Below are 13,133 nucleotides of genomic sequence, written 5' to 3'. Positions count from 1 at the left end.
GGGTGACATCCCTGCTAAAGGCATCTGCTCCGCCTCCACATCATTATCCTCATCAAACATGTCGACACAGCCGTACCGACACACTCCACACACACAGGGAATGCTCTATAAGAGGACAGGACCCACAAAAGCCCTTTGGGGGGACAGAGTGAGAGTATGCCAGCACACACCAGCGCGCTATATAATGCAGGGACTAACTAAGTTATGTCCCTTATAGCTGCTTTTTAATATATATATAATATACTGCGCCCAATTAAATGCCCCCCCTCTCTCTTTTTTACCCTTTTCTGTAGTGTAGTCTGCAGGGGAGAGCCAGGGAGCTTCCTTCCAGCGGAGCTGTGAGGGAAAAATGGCGCCAGTGTGCTGAGGGAGATAGCTCCGCCCCTTTTCCGCGGCCTATTCTCCCGCTTTTCCTAGGATTCTGGCAGGGGTATTTACCTCATATATAGCCCCTGGGGCTATATATTGAGGTATTTTTGCCAGCCAAGGTGTTTTTATTGCTGCCTCAGGGCGCCCCCCCCCCCAGCGCCCTGCACACTCAGTGACCGGAGTGTGAAGTGTGTGAGAGGAGCAATGGCGCACAGCTGCAGTGCTGTGCGCTACCTTGGTGAAGACTGATGTCTTCATGCCGCCGATTTTCCGGACCATCTTCTTGCTTCTGGCTCTGTAAGGGGGACGGCGGCGCGGCTCCGGGACCGAACATCAAGACTGGGCCTGCGGTCAATCCCTCTGGAGCTAATGGTGTCCAGTAGCCTAAGAAGCCCAATCCGGCTGCAAGCAGGCGAGTTCGCTTCTTCTCCCCTTAGTCCCTCGCTGCAGTGAGCCTGTTGCCAGCAGGTCTCACTGAAAATAAAAAACCTAAGACTATCTTTCTTTTCTAAGAGCTCAGGAGAGCCCCTAGTGTGCATCCAACCTCGGCCGGGCACAAAATCTAACTGAGGCTTGGAGGAGGGTCATAGTGGGAGGAGCCAGTGCACACCAGGTAGTCTAAGATCTTTCTAGAGTGCCCAGCCTCCTTCGGAGCCCGCTATTCCCCATGGTCCTTTCGGAGTTCCCAGCATCCACTAGGACGTCAGAGAAATATACAGTACACGGAGCTAGAAATTGCTCATTCTGTAGGGGTGCACTGCGATCCGATAATCGCCTCATCTCATCTGAGCATTTATCGGATCGGCATCAATTATCTTATAGTGTGTAGCGTGACCACAGCTGTCAATCACATGCCAACTCCTGTGATCTTAGGTCACCACTAATAATATTACACAGACCCTTAGTTTCTTAGTACTGATGGTTCACTTTAACAAGCCCAACCGTAATCTATGACAGTGCCACGGTTTCTATTAATTGGTTTCAATTAGTGCTCAACATGTGGTTTGGTGATAGCAACATGAGACTGGTAGTAATACTATCTGCATATCTACTAAAAGTAATGCATTTTGTGAGACAGTTGGATTCATGGCGCCCGAAAGCAGCGTCAGACACAGGTGGACATACGGACAGATCTTGTGGATGCCTGTGTACTGCACATGCAACATAGAGAGACATCACTGACTACCCATGCGCCTGACCAGGCTTACACACATGCACGGAGTCTGCAAGTGCGGACTGATTCATCTGTACTTAGACGAAGCACTAGTTTGGTGAAATGGGTGTTTCTAGGTTAAGACCATTCTGAAATGATCCACCTCGATGGACCAGTTCCTGTTGGATGTTTTGGACCCAGCATGGGATGGTGCGTATCCCGATATGCGTACCTACAGCTGCTGACATAAAATCAGTAGTCGGGATGGACTTACACATGCAGGCACACAGATCTTCGGCATATACTGTCGGATTGCCACATCAGCATAAGCATGAGCTAGTATGCAGGCCGCCGTACAGAACAGCGGGCGCAGATACGTATAAGTCAGAATCAGCCCTAAGTCGTTGGTCAAGTATGGGCCGACATATCAGCTGGGTACACTTCGCTCAATGTATACTTAGCTTGAGGTTAAGATTTAACGAGTGATATCACTCTTGCTAATGATAAACGGTTCTCCAGCCAATCAGCTCCTGTCATGTGTTTGAAAAGTGACACGTAGGCTGGGTACACATTGGAACGACCAGTAATCTTGGCGATGGTTGCAGCTATTTCCATTCGCCCCGAACCAGCAGAGATTACCAGTACACACTGCACAATGTAATGAACGACAGAACAATACCTTGCTCCGTCCTTCATTACATTGCACCAGGTCACACACGATATCTTCTGATTGGCCATGCAGCAGAGTAGACGATGTAGACAATTTGTCGTTCCAATATGACAAATCGTCCCGATATGGTCCTAGTGTAAAGGATATCGGCACAGTTTCTCATATTGGAACAACAAATCATGCATATCGTTTACTGAGTATGCCAATTGTGCGCTCCCGCAGATCACATAAGAGATCTTTTGGTTGGCTGTGCTGCACAGTCAACCAAAGGAAATCGTATGCAGCTGTGTGCGTGTTAATGAATGATGAATGAGTTATCGTTCTGACTTTCATTACATCCGCAGTGTCTACGGGCAATCTGGCATGGTCCAGGACAAATTTAAATCGTTCCAACCATCGACCCGATTGTCTATCACTCAGATGTGTACCTGGCCTTAGGAGTTAATTGGCTGAAGCTAGGGATTGCCATCGTTGTGGTAATCATTAATGTTACTGTTGATGGTGATATAATAAGTGACTGGCTAAGTAATGGCTGCCAACTATGTAATGGGTGACCATTGATGGTTTCCACAACCAATGGTCATCCCATTTCTTACACTGACTTGGCCGTGGGCCAATCAGAACATCAGAACATGGGGGTAAGGCTGTGTGGGTCTCGGGGGGCAGAGCTATGTTTAAAAAAAATCAAACAGTTATACCAGGCCATTGATGGAGGGAAACCATCTGGTTCTTCCCCATTGATGGCAAAAGTATTCTACATCACCAGAAATCATTGATGATTATGAATCATCGATGGTCGATGTGCATCCCTACCTGGAGCACCATTTAACATTCGTAACGAGTAATAACCAGTGATCGCAAATACTCGCTATAGCGCGTATTTTACGCGCTATAAGCAGTAAGGGACCCAGTTTTCAAAAATCAGCGGGTCCCACAGGACGCGCTGTGATTACCGCTCTGCTGCACACCGCGATCAGCCAGTGTAATAATCCTCCTGCTGCCTCCCCTTCCAATTGGTGCTGCTGCGCTGCCGTGAGCTCCCCGCCCCCCGTCACTGATAGACAGGGAGGGTGGAGCATGGTTGGTGCCGCCTCCCCATCCCCTTACAATTGGTGCTGCGCTGCCGTGAGCCCCCCCCCCCGGTCAGTAATAGACAGGGAGGGTGGAGCATGGTTGGAGCCGCCTCCCCGTCTCCTTACAATTGCTGCTGTGAGCTCCCCGGGTCAGAGGCGGACAGGTCCCAAGGGTCTTGTAAAATCCCTCCGCTGCTCACTCGGAGTCGGCTCTCAGCTGCATCTTCCCGCTGATGACACCTCACAGTGGGGGACATGGAGAGAGCGCGCTGCCGCCGATTGATAGGGGGATGTTCCCCCTCGGGCCCGTATACGGGCCACTGACAGTTTAAATAGCATTATTGCAGGCCCCGGCAGACTGTCAGCGCAGTGAATGTAGTGTGACAGCTGCTGGGTGCCTGCTCCGCCTCCCCAGTCTCCAAATATCACCGCTGTAGTTTCCTGCGGGGGAGGGACATGATGCGGGCCGCCGCCCAATCAACAGCTCGTGATCGGTGCTGAGTGCCTGTATGTGCTGGAGTGGTATGGATGGTGTGGAAGCTGCAAGGGCAAATGGGGAATGGAGGTGGGCTCCTGCAGTGATGGATTGCCCATGCCTGCCCCCCACACTTTTACCTAAAGGCAGCTGTGAAACAACAGAAAAATATGGGGGAAGGGGCAATAGAAGTGACGCCACTATGGTCCTCCTGGTCATTTCCATAGGGGACACAGCTCCTCCTCTACACATGCTGCGCTCCCTATTATGAGCTCCTTCAGCAGTGAGTTACAGGCTCTGCAATGCAGCTCTGCCCCAGCTTTATAAATCACTGTACAGCTGACTTCCCTAATCCCAACTAAAGTATGTGTTATCCCCCCTGCCCAAGTGTGTGTGCCACAGGCCCTAGTAACCCTGTATGTGTCCCTCCAAAGTCCCCAGTATGTGTCACCATATCCTCCCCACCAAGACCCAGTGTGTGTGTGTCTGTGTGTTTGTCACCCAGGACCCTGTATGTGAACTCCTCCCCCCAATGTGTGTCACCATGTCCCCATCAAGACCCTGTATACGTGTGTGCCACCATGTCCCCCCCTCATGCCAGTGTATTTGTGAAATCAGGTCATCCCCAGGCCCCAGCGTGTATGTCACCATGGCCGCCTCCCCTAAGCCCCAGTGTTTTTTTTATATGCCCCACCCCCCATTATTATGCATATCACCATGCCCATCGAGTCCTCAATATATGTATTCATGTCGCCCCATGCCCATATTTGTATCTTATAAAAGGAGTAATGGGCAAAGAAGAAAATATAACCAGATGTCCCTCTATTTTCTTCTCTGCTCATTACTCCTTTTATATCTGTACCCCCACCTTTTATCATTTATTCTTACCACTCACTTTTCCCCTGTGCCCTTCACAAACCACTATTTCTCCTGCCATCCCCTTTCTTCCACTTCTGCCCTCTTCCTTCCTCCTCATCTTCTGCTGAAGGTGATTGAGTCCTGCTGTGAAGCGGTCAGAAGCGACATGGTGAAACCGGAGGATGGCAGGTAAGCATCATTTTATCAATTGATGCTATGTGCTTTTAGCCTAAAGCAGAAGTTTTCACTGAAATCTGCAGAAGGCAAATTAGCGCTGCAGATCGCAGTCCCCATTATATATGGGGACTACGGTCTTACCCCTATGTACCTAGGGGTTCACTACGGGTGGCCGGCGGTCGGGCTCCCGGCGACCAGCATCCCGGCGCCGGGAGCCCGACCGCCGGCTTACCGACAGCTTGGCGAGCGCAAATGAGCCCCTTGCGGGCTCGCTGCGCTCGCCACGCTACGGGCACGGTGGCGCGCTACGCGCGCCACACTATTTTATTCTCCCTCTATGGGGGTCGTGGACCCCCACGAGGGAAAATAAGTGTCGGTAAGCCGGCGGTCGGGCTCCCGGCGCCGGTATACTGAGCGCCGGGAGCCCGACCGCCGGCAAACAGAAGACCACCCGTACCTAGCTCCAAAAAGCATTGCTTTTCAGAGTGTAGTCCTGCTGACACTTAGGGGTGCCGCAAAAAAAATTGAGACACTAAGGGTGCCGTGAACAAAGAAAGTTCAAGAACCTTCTGGATTAAGGTACAGTAGTAGCACGTGCCGCCTTCCCCACCTCACTCTTTCCTCTCTCTCTCTGAAGGGTCCGCCCTTTGGACACAGGGACATACGCAATTCTCTGATCACGCTGTCGCCGCAGCCCACCCCCCATCGGTTCGCACGCGCCTGTGTTGCCCGGGCCGCACCCCCTAAACGGCGGCCACATGCCGCCGGACCGCCCCCTCCCGCCTCTGCCTGTCAATCAGGCAGATGCAATCGCAGAGCTGAGACAGCCGACGGCTGTCTGGCATGCACTGCGGCACCAGTGCATGCGCAGTTCAGACCTGATCGACTGCTGTGCGAAAACACACAGCAGCGATCAGGTCTGAATTAGGCCCCCAGGTTGTCAGTGCTATGGATTATTTGTGGGAGGGGGTCTCAAATTGGTATCTTGCTTAGGGCCCCATGAGATCTAAATCCGCCTCTGCCCCAGGTCACTGATAGACATTGCTGCGCCTCCCCTCACTCACAGTCGGCCCGACACAGCAGAGAGAGCGGCACCCAGAACGGAGCAGTGATTACCTGGTGGCGGGGGCAGGACAGCATGTCAGGCACAGTGTCTATGGAGCTCGGACCTGGGGGCAGGCAGCAGGAGACGCGGAGTGGAAAGAGCTCTGTTCTCGGCTAATTCCTTAATCCGCAGCTACTCCCAGGTTGTGACCTTATCGTCATGGATCCCCTGCCATTCTCAGCACCCAGCAACTCGGTAACAGGGATGGGCAGCTTGTGTCTGTATATATACACACATGTGTATACATGTGTGTCGATGTTTGTGTACTTATAATAAGTATGTGTGTGTCTGTATCGTGCTCTGCCTGGCGCAATGTGTATAATAACGTGCTGTGCCTGGTGCAATGTGTATAATAACGTGCTGTGCCTGGTGCAATGTGTATAATAACGTGCTGTGCCTGGCGCAATGTGTATAATAACGTGCTGTGCCTGGCGCAATGTGTATAATAACCTGCTGTGCCTGGCGCAATGTGTATAATAACGTGCTGTGCCTGGCGCAATGTGTATAATAAAAGTGCTGTGCCTGGCGCAATGTGTATAACATGCTCTATCTGGCGCATTGTGCATAGGAGGTTCTACCTGGTGCAATGTGTATAAGCGGCACTATTATGTGGTCACGCTCCATCCCTATGAAGCCACGCCCCTAAAATTTTGCACCTATGCTTTCCAGCCTGGCAGGTGGAACACCAATACACTTTCTGCCTAAGGGCACCAAAATGTCTAGTTACACCTCTGGTGCAGGGTGTCCTGCATGCTTCACAGCCCAGCAGCATTGTCACCCTATCCCCCCACCTTGCAACACTTTTGTAGTGTCCAAACAAGTTTAAGATTAATACGAACCTTCATTCCAATGGGACCCAGAAAAAGACCGGTAGGACCCCAATTTTTAAAAGTGAGGGGTCCCTGGGACCCACTTTTTTTTTGGCTCAGCGCGATCACTGATAACAATAATATCACTTGTTGTTAAATCTACCCCTTATTTTCTCCTGCAATAACACTGCTTGATGAATTTAACTGATGTTTAAAAAAATTGCATCTGATAATTGCTGCAGTCACTGCACTAAGAAAACAAGTGTGAGAAGCAGAGTTAGCAGTATTATCCATGGCAAAAAGTCATCCATTGTGAGCATTTTTGATCCTGGTGCTGTCATTTTTATTTCCCTCTATGAAAATTATTAATATTAATTATATATACTAAAAGCAATAAACAATGGTATTTTTGGTTCTATCTTAAACAATTGCAGGACCCACTCTGGCACGTCTGCATGCTTGGCTAGCCCATTTTAAAACAAGAGACAGATTATTCCTCCCCACCAGCAGATGGCGGTATCCTTCCAGACCTGGTTGACCTTGACCCTTTTTTTGTTCCTTTTCCCAATGACGTCACATCGTCGCAAAAATGGCAGTGTGATAGTGGCGATCCGTACCCTGCTAGCCCTCTCTTCAGCTCCCAGTGATGGCGCTGCTGCCGCAATGGAGTCGCTTGACGGGGCTTCGCCGTGTCCTGCTGACTGGTGAGGACAGACGGACCTATCCTTATCTATATGCTGTTGTTGCGAGCGCTGCGACCTTGTAGGCATGTGGAACACAGGCGGCACCGCTCACTTGTGGTTACAAGAGACAGAACTGTGACAGCTAGTGTTAGAGGGTTATGTCTCCGGTTTAATGTTGTAAAGAGTGTGCTAACGGCCATTTGCTTGTAGACCAATATATGCTAAAGTCTATGGAGCATACTCTTAACAAAATGGCTTACTAGGGGGAGACGTGTGGAACCGCACTATTGCACTAGTCCTGTGATAACTCTCCAGTAGTTATTCTAAAATAATAAGCAGCTTTTATCTACGAGGCTGAAGTTAGCTTCTTATTCGGCCAGCTTCTTATTCACTTCTTATTCAAGCTCCAGCTTCTTATTCACTTCTTATTCGAACTCCAGCTTCTTATTCAGATCATTCAGTTTCGCAAGGGTTAATGAGTCTTCTGTCACAAATTTGACACCTGAAATCAACAGAGTAGGGTCCCTTGCATGTGACCCACTTGTATTTTGCCTGGCCCAACACTGTTTTGGGCATGAAATACACTGGCAAAGTGGGCACACACACCATATTTTGCCATTTTGAATAAGTAGCTGTAGTTTTGCAAGGGTTAACCAGTCTTGGGCCACAAATTTGACACCTGAAATCAACAGAGGGTGGTCAGTTACATATGACCCACTTGTATTTTGCTTGGCCCAACGCTGTTTTGGGCATGAAATACACTGGCAAAGTGGGCGCAAACACCATGTTTTGCGATTTTGAATAAGTAGCTGTAGTTTTGCAAGGGTTAACCAGTCTTGGGCCACAAATTTGACCCCTGAAATCAACAGAGGGTGGTCACTTACATATGACCCACTTGTATTTTGCTTGGCCCAACGCTGTTTTGGGCATGAAATACACTGGCAAAGTGGGCACAGACACCATTTTATAAATTGCCATTTTGAATAAGTAGCTGTAGTTTTGCAATGGTTAACTAGTCTTGGGCCACAAATTTGACCCCTGAAATCAACAGAGAGTGGTCACTTGCATGTGACCCACTTGTATTTTGCCTGGCCCAACGCTGTTTTGGGCATGAAATACACTGGCAAAGTGGGCACACACACCATGTTTTGCTATTTTGAATAAGTAGCTGTAGTTTTGCAAGGGTTAACTAGTCTTGGGCCACAAATTTGACCCCTGAAATCAACAGAGAGTGGTCACTTGCATGTGACCCACTTGTATTTTGCCTGGCCCAACGCTGTTTTGGGCATGAAATACACTGGCAAAGTGGGCACACACACCATGATTTGCTATTTTGAATAAGTAGCTGTAGTTTTGCAAGGGTTAACCAGTCTTGGGCCACAAATTTGACACCTGAAATCAACAGAGGGTGGTCACTTACATATGACCCACTTGTATTTTGCTTGGCCCAACGCTGTTTTGGGCATGAAATACACTGGCAAAGTGGGCACAAACACCATTTTATAAATTGCCATTTTGAATAAGTAGCTGTAGTTTTGCAAGGGTTAACTAGTCTTGGGCCACAAATTTGACCCCTGAAATCAACAGAGAGTGGTCACTTGCATGTGACCCACTTGTATTTTGCCTGGCCCAACGCTGTTTTGGGCATGAAATACACTGGCAAAGTGGGCACACACACCATGTTTTGCTATTTTGAATAAGTAGCTGTAGTTCTGCAAGGGTTAACTAGTCTTGGGCCACAAATTTGACCCCTGAAATCAACAGAGAGTGGTCACTTGCATGTGACCCACTTGTATTTTGCCTGGCCCAACGCTGTTTTGGGCATGAAATACACTGGCAAAGTGGGCACACACACCATGATTTGCTATTTTGAATAAGTAGCTGTAGTTTTGCAAGGGTTAACCAGTCTTGGGCCACAAATTTGACACCTGAAATCAACAGAGGGTGGTCACTTACATATGACCCACTTGTATTTTACTTGGCCCAACGCTGTTTTGGGCATGAAATACACTGGCAAAGTGGGCACAGACACCATTTTATAAATTGCCATTTTGAATAAGTAGCTGTAGTTTTGCAAGGGTTAACTAGTCTTGGGCCACAAATTTGACCCCTGAAATCAACAGAGAGTGGTCACTTGCATGTGACCCACTTGTATTTTGCCTGGCCCAACGCTGTTTTGGGCATGAAATACACTGGCAAAGTGGGCACACACACCATATTTTGCCATTTTCAATAAGTAGCTGTAGTTTTGCAAGGGTTAACTAGTCTTGGGCCACAAATTTGACACCTGAAATCAACAGAGGGTGGTCAGTTACATATGACCCACTTGTATTTTGCTTGGCCCAACGCTGTTTTGGGCATGAAATACACTGGCAAAGTGGGCACACACACCATATTTTCCATTTTGAATAAGTAGCTGTAGTTTTGCAAGGGTTAACTAGTCTTGGGCCACAAATTTGACACCTGAAATCAACAGAGGGTGGTCAGTTACATATGACCCACTTGTATTTTGCTTGGCCCAACGCATTTTGGGCATGAAATACACTGGCAAAGTGGGCACACACACCATATTTTGCCATTTTCAATAAGTAGCTGTAGTTTTGCAAGGGTTAACTAGTCTTGGGCCACAAATTTGACACCTGAAATCAACAGAGGGTGGTCAGTTACATATGACCCACTTGTATTTTGCTTGGCCCAACGCTGTTTTGGGCATGAAATACACTGGCAAAGTGAGCACACACACCATATTTTCCATTTTGAATAAGTAGCTGTAGTTTTGCAAGGGTTAACTAGTCTTGGGCCACAAATTTGACACCTGAAATCAACAGAGGGTGGTCAGTTACATATGACCCACTTGTATTTTGCTTGGCCCAACGCATTTTGGGCATGAAATACACTGGCAAAGTGGCCACACACACCATGTTTTGCTATTTTGAATAAGTAGCTGTAGTTTTGCAAGGGTTAACTAGTCTTGGGCCACAAATTTGACCCCTGAAATCAACAGAGGGTGGTCAGTTACATATGACCCACTTGTATTTTGCTTGGCCCAACGCTGTTTTGGGCATGAAATACACTGGCAAAGTGGGCACAGACACCATTTTATAATTTGCCATTTTGAATAAGTAGCTGTAGTTTTGCAAGGGTTAACTAGTCTTGGGCCACAAATTTGACCCCTGAAATCAACAGAGGGTGGTCACTTACATATGACCCACTTGTATTTTGCTTGGCCCAACGCTGTTTTGGGCATGAAATACACTGGCAAAGTGGGCACAGACACCATTTTATAAATTGCCATTTTGAATAAGTAGCTGTAGTTTTGCAAGGGTTAACTAGTCTTGGGCCACAAATTTGACCCCTGAAATCAACAGAGAGTGGTCACTTGCATGTGACCCACTTGTATTTTGCTTGGCCCAACGCTGTTTTGGGCATGAAATACACTGGCAAAGTGGGCACAGACACCATTTTATAAATTGCCATTTTGAATAAGTAGCTGTAGTTTTGCAAGGGTTAACTAGTCTTGGGCCACAAATTTGACCCCTGAAATCAACAGAGAGTGGTCACTTGCATGTGACCCACTTGTATTTTGCCTGGCCCAACGCTGTTTTGGGCATGAAATACACTGGCAAAGTGGGCACACACACCATGTTTTGCTATTTTGAATAAGTAGCTGTAGTTTTGCAAGGGTTAACTAGTCTTGGGCCACAAATTTGACCCCTGAAATCAACAGAGAGTGGTCACTTGCATGTGACCCACTTGTATTTTGCCTGGCCCAACGCTGTTTTGGGCATGAAATACACTGGCAAAGTGGGCACACACACCATGATTTGCTATTTTGAATAAGTAGCTGTAGTTTTGCAAGGGTTAACCAGTCTTGGGCCACAAATTTGACACCTGAAATCAACAGAGGGTGGTCACTTACATATGACCCACTTGTATTTTACTTGGCCCAACGCTGTTTTGGGCATGAAATACACTGGCAAAGTGGGCACAGACACCATTTTATAAATTGCCATTTTGAATAAGTAGCTGTAGTTTTGCAAGGGTTAACTAGTCTTGGGCCACAAATTTGACCCCTGAAATCAACAGAGAGTGGTCACTTGCATGTGACCCACTTGTATTTTGCCTGGCCCAACGCTGTTTTGGGCATGAAATACACTGGCAAAGTGGGCACACACACCATATTTTCCATTTTGAATAAGTAGCTGTAGTTTTGCAAGGGTTAACTAGTCTTGGGCCACAAATTTGACACCTGAAATCAACAGAGGGTGGTCAGTTACATATGACCCACTTGTATTTTGCTTGGCCCAACGCATTTTGGGCATGAAATACACTGGCAAAGTGGCCACACACACCATGTTTTGCTATTTTGAATAAGTAGCTGTAGTTTTGCAAGGGTTAACTAGTCTTGGGCCACAAATTTGACCCCTGAAATCAACAGAGAGTGGTCACTTGCATGTGACCCACTTGTATTTTGCCTGGCCCAACGCTGTTTTGGGCATGAAATACACTGGCAAAGTGGGCACACACACCATATTTTCAATTTTGAATAAGTAGCTGTAGTTTTGCAAGGGTTAACCAGTCTTGGGCCACAAATTTGACCCCTGAAATCAACAGAGAGTGGTCACTTGCATGTGACCCACTTGTATTTTGCCTGGCCCAACGCTGTTTTGGGCATGAAATACACTGGCAAAGTGGGCACACACACCATGTTTTGCTATTTTGAATAAGTAGCTGTAGTTTTGCAAGGGTTAACCAGTCTTGGGCCACAAATTTGACACCTGAAATCAACAGAGGGTGGTCACTTACATATCACCCACTAGTATTTTGCTTGGCCCAACGCTGTTTTGGGCATGAAATACACTGGCAAAGTGGGCACACACACCATGTTTTGCTATTTTGAATAAGTAGCTGTAGTTTTGCAAGGGTTAACCAGTCTTGGGCCACAAATTTGACACCTGAAATCAACAGAGGGTGGTCACTTACATATGACCCACTTGTATTTTGCTTGGCCCAACGCTGTTTTGCCATGAAATACGCTGCCCAAGTGGGCACATTCACAGTATTATGAATTACTAAATTGAATAAGTAGCTGTAGTTTTGCAAGGGTTAACGAGTCTCGGGCAAGAATTTTGACACCTGAAATCAATAGAGTCGTGTCACTTGCATATGACCCACGTGGATTTTGCCTTGCCCAACACTGGTTTGGGCATGAAATACGCTGCCCAAGTGGGCACCTTAACACTATAATTTTCTATTATGAATAAGTAGCTGTAGTTGTGCAAGGGTTAACGAGTCTCGGGCAAGAATTTTGACACCTGAAATCAACTGAGTCGGGTCACTTGCATATGACCAACATGGATTTTGTCTTGCCCAACACTGGTTTGGGCATGAAATACGCTGCCCAAGTGGGCACCTTAACACTATCATTTTCTATTATGAATAAGTAGCTGTAGTTTTGCAAGAGTTAACGAGTCTCGGGCAACAATTTTGACACCTGAAATCAATAGTCGGGTCACTTGCATATGACCCACATGGATTTTGCCTTGCTTAACACTGGTTTGGCCATGAAATACGCTGCCCAAGTGGGCACATACACAGTATTATGAATTACTAATTTGAATAAGTAGCTGTAGTTGTGCAAGGGTTAACGAGTCTCGGGCAAGAATTTTGACACCTGAAATCAACTGAGTCGGGTCACTTGCATATGACCCACATGTATTTTGCCTTGCCCAACACTGGTTTGGGCATGAAATAAGTTGCC

General features: G+C 47.5%; 1 protein-coding gene across 1 annotated transcript in view; it reads left to right on the top strand.

The window, feature by feature from the left end:
* Positions 1 to 7,242: 7,242 nt before the first annotated feature.
* MRPL16 (mitochondrial ribosomal protein L16) overlaps positions 7,243 to 13,133 on the top strand; it is a 37,759-nt gene continuing 31,868 nt past the window's right edge. Inside the window, exon 1 of the mRNA XM_063958424.1 lies at positions 7,243 to 7,393. Coding sequence (XP_063814494.1) covers positions 7,336 to 7,393 — 58 coding nt within the window. The 5' untranslated portion in view covers positions 7,243 to 7,335. The remainder of the gene's footprint in view (positions 7,394 to 13,133) is intronic.

Source organism: Pseudophryne corroboree, chromosome 3 (assembly GCF_028390025.1).
Source record: "Pseudophryne corroboree isolate aPseCor3 chromosome 3, aPseCor3.hap2, whole genome shotgun sequence".
Taxonomy (NCBI): Eukaryota; Metazoa; Chordata; class Amphibia; order Anura; family Myobatrachidae; genus Pseudophryne; species Pseudophryne corroboree.
The sequence above is the reverse complement of the archived record's forward strand: the minus strand, read 5'-3'. Positions and strand labels throughout refer to the sequence as shown.